The sequence below is a fragment of the Pseudorca crassidens genome, chromosome 4 (assembly GCF_039906515.1).
Source record: "Pseudorca crassidens isolate mPseCra1 chromosome 4, mPseCra1.hap1, whole genome shotgun sequence".
NCBI classification, from domain to species: Eukaryota; Metazoa; Chordata; class Mammalia; order Artiodactyla; family Delphinidae; genus Pseudorca; species Pseudorca crassidens.
The window spans coordinates 115,031,961-115,034,858 of record NC_090299.1 but is presented as its reverse complement, the minus strand read 5'-3'; the positions used below and the strand labels follow the sequence as shown (position 1 = coordinate 115,034,858).

Sequence of the window (2,898 nt, the reverse complement as noted above, 5' to 3'; positions counted from 1 at the left end):
TCGTCTGGACAAGCCACTTCCGGTATGCTTCCCCTGTTAGCCCAAGCACTCGGTTCAAAGGTTCCGAAGGCGAGCGCTGGGAATCCAAGGAAAGAGCAGGTGGGGATTTCTATACACCTGCGCAGTACCTTCCCGTTCGCCTCCTCTCCCTCTTGCCGCGCCGCAAGATTGGACGAAGAGAGGGCGGGCTCCTACGTCTGTGCTTCCGCTTCCGGTCTCAAAGCCCTGACAATTGGTTTGTGATCCTTCCCAAAGGTGGAGGGAAAGGCGAACGCAGTTTCCGCCTGTTGCTACCCTCCCCCTGTTGCTGCGCGCACCCCTTCACTGGGGTTTGGCAGCTGGGTCACGCAGAACGACATCCGGGCAGGGCCCCCAGCCCCTGCCATGGATGAAGGTTGTTCCCGCATCCGCCGGCGGGTGTCGGTCCGCAAAAGGAACCATCGTAGCTTGGAGAGCGTTTTTGCCGCCCTCACCGCGGCCGAGCTTAAGCCCGGCGATGAGGAGAAGGAGGACGAGGACGAGGAGACGGTGGCTGGGAGCCGGCGGCGAAAAACCATGGACGTGCAGCCGGTCGAGGTACAGCCCCGTCACCTCTCAAATTCCCCTGAGTTCCACGTTCCATTTCCTACCTGTGGGTTGATGATACAAAGCCAGGTCTCCCACTGCGCATACTCACTGAAAGAGGCGCGGGAGACCAGCTGAAGAAGGCGTGGTTGGAACGCCAAGAAGTTTGGCAGTTCCCTTCCCAGGTGCAAACAATTGACCAATTATCTACTAGCCTTCGTGGGCTTACCTCGTCTTTGTTATCGCTGTTAATCCTCACCTGTGAGGTGTTGCACTGTTAGCCCCATTATTATATAGATATGAAACCCCGAGACAGAAGTTGTACATGCAGCAAGTAAGTGGCATGACCAGACGCAAACCTAGACTTCCAAGTTTCTGCTGCTCCTTGTACTAAAAATCTACCATTTATTGCAGACCTATTATGTGCTGGGTACTTTGTTAAACTATTTACGTTATCTAGATTTTACAACAGAAATCTGGCCCTGAGAAGTTAAGAAACTACATTTCCTACTCCAAATCTTGGGTTCTTAATCACTCCCCTATATTGCTACCTCCAAATTCCATCTCTTCTGTTTATAGACCATACCAAGTCAGACACTCCCTTTCAATTCCAGGTTTCTAAGAACAGTCTCCTTGGAGTGTCCAGTGGTACAAGCATGATTTTATTACAGGCCAGTCTCTGCAGAATGGAGTATCGGAGGTGAAACAGCACTGCGGTTATCAGAAACTTCTCCCCTTCCAGTAGATGGTTATCGGTCTTGCTGCCATTTTAAAGGATTTAGCACTAGCTTAAGAATTAGGATCCCAGCATCACTAGGAGGACGGTTTATGCCAGTCACTTAACCTCTCTGGGCCTCCATTTCTTGATCTGTAAAATGGGATGATAGTATCTATTTTATAGGCTGATTTACATTTAGGTCTGTGATCCATAAGTGACCATATAATTATATGCTTGATAGAGCCCTCAGCTGGAACTTTTATTCTTAATGAAGCTAGAATTGACCATAAATCTTTTTGTCTTCTTTCCAGAATATTGACAGTGAAGAGGACATGTTTGGTGACTATGATAGCTTTGCTGAAAACTCTTTTTTAGCTCAAGTTGATGACCTGGAACAAAAATATTTGCAACTTCCTGAACATAGGAAACATGCTACAGACCATGCCACTGAAGATCTTTGTTCAGAAAGCATTAAACACAACACACTCAGCATTACTAGTGTAGGCGACTGTACTGAATTAAAAATAGATGAGCACACGAAGAACCAGAGTGGGCATGAAGATGTCCCTATTGATCCTGAAGCTGATGTTTTGTATGATATACCTTCTTCACAGGTTTTATTCTTTGAAAATTTATATAACTCTTCAAATGATTTGGGTGATCCATCTACTGAAGAGAGGGATTGGAACTCATCCTCTCACAAGACTGTGAACGAGGAATTGCCCATTAATAACGTAGAGCAACCACAGCAAACTGATGAATCCTCTTCCAAAGTCAGAACTAGTTCAGATGCGAATAGGAGAAAAAGTCTTAAAGATCATCTAAAAAATACCATGACTGGAAATGCCAAGGCTCAAACACCAGTATTTTCTAGGACTAAACAGCTCAAAGAGACTCTTCTATCTGAAGAAATTAATGTTGCTAAGAAAACAATTGAGTCATCATTAGATGACCTTGGTCCTTTTTATTCATTACCCAGCAAAGTGAGAGACCTTTATGTTCAGTTCAAGGGAATTGAAAAATTATATGGTAATGCTTTTTCCTGGAATGAAAAAAATTTACCATCATCACTGTAATATTGATGCAAATCAAAAGAAAACCGATGCTTCCATCGTCATATTTCTCCCCTTAAAACAAATCAAAACATCAGTCCTCTCTGAGCCTTCCATTCCTATCCTGCTACTATTGAACTTCTTTCCTTCCCTTCGTGGTCACACTTCTCCAACGTGTTATCCTTGCTGCCTCCCTTTCCTCACTTCAGATAATTCCCAGTCCACTCCAACTCTGGGTTCTGTGCTGTCACTTAAGATATAATGACTAGGGTGTCGCAACTCAGTGATACTTTTAGTTCTTACCTTCTTTGACAGTTGCTTACCTGACAAAATTGACCAAACTCTTCTTGAAACACCCATTTATTGACTTCTTGGCATTCCACTCTTGGTTTTTTTCCTCTGGTTGTCTAGCTGCTGCTCAGTTTTCTTAGCTAATGCTTCCTTAGCTGGCTCTTACTTTACTACCAAAACTTAGTTCCTGAAATTACATTGACTACTAATATGTCTTGAGTGAAAGAAGTCAGTATTTGTAAAACTGACTGAACTGTTCAGTTTGATGAAAAC

At 44.4% G+C, this 2,898-nt stretch overlaps 1 protein-coding gene across 6 annotated transcripts in view; it reads left to right on the top strand.

Annotated features, from left to right (window-relative positions):
• Positions 1 to 216: 216 nt before the first annotated feature.
• HELQ (helicase, POLQ like) overlaps positions 217 to 2,898 on the top strand; it is a 40,558-nt gene continuing 37,876 nt past the window's right edge. For 3 of the 6 annotated variants that reach the window (XM_067736450.1, XM_067736449.1, XM_067736451.1), the window contains exons 1-2: positions 230 to 576; positions 1,594 to 2,311. In XM_067736450.1, coding sequence (XP_067592551.1) covers positions 385 to 576; positions 1,594 to 2,311 — 910 coding nt within the window. In that variant the 5' untranslated portion in view covers positions 230 to 384. Of the gene's footprint in view, positions 577 to 1,593; positions 2,312 to 2,898 lie in introns of all 6 variants that reach the window. The other 3 variants (XM_067736454.1, XM_067736453.1, XM_067736455.1) reach the window with 3 other exon arrangements.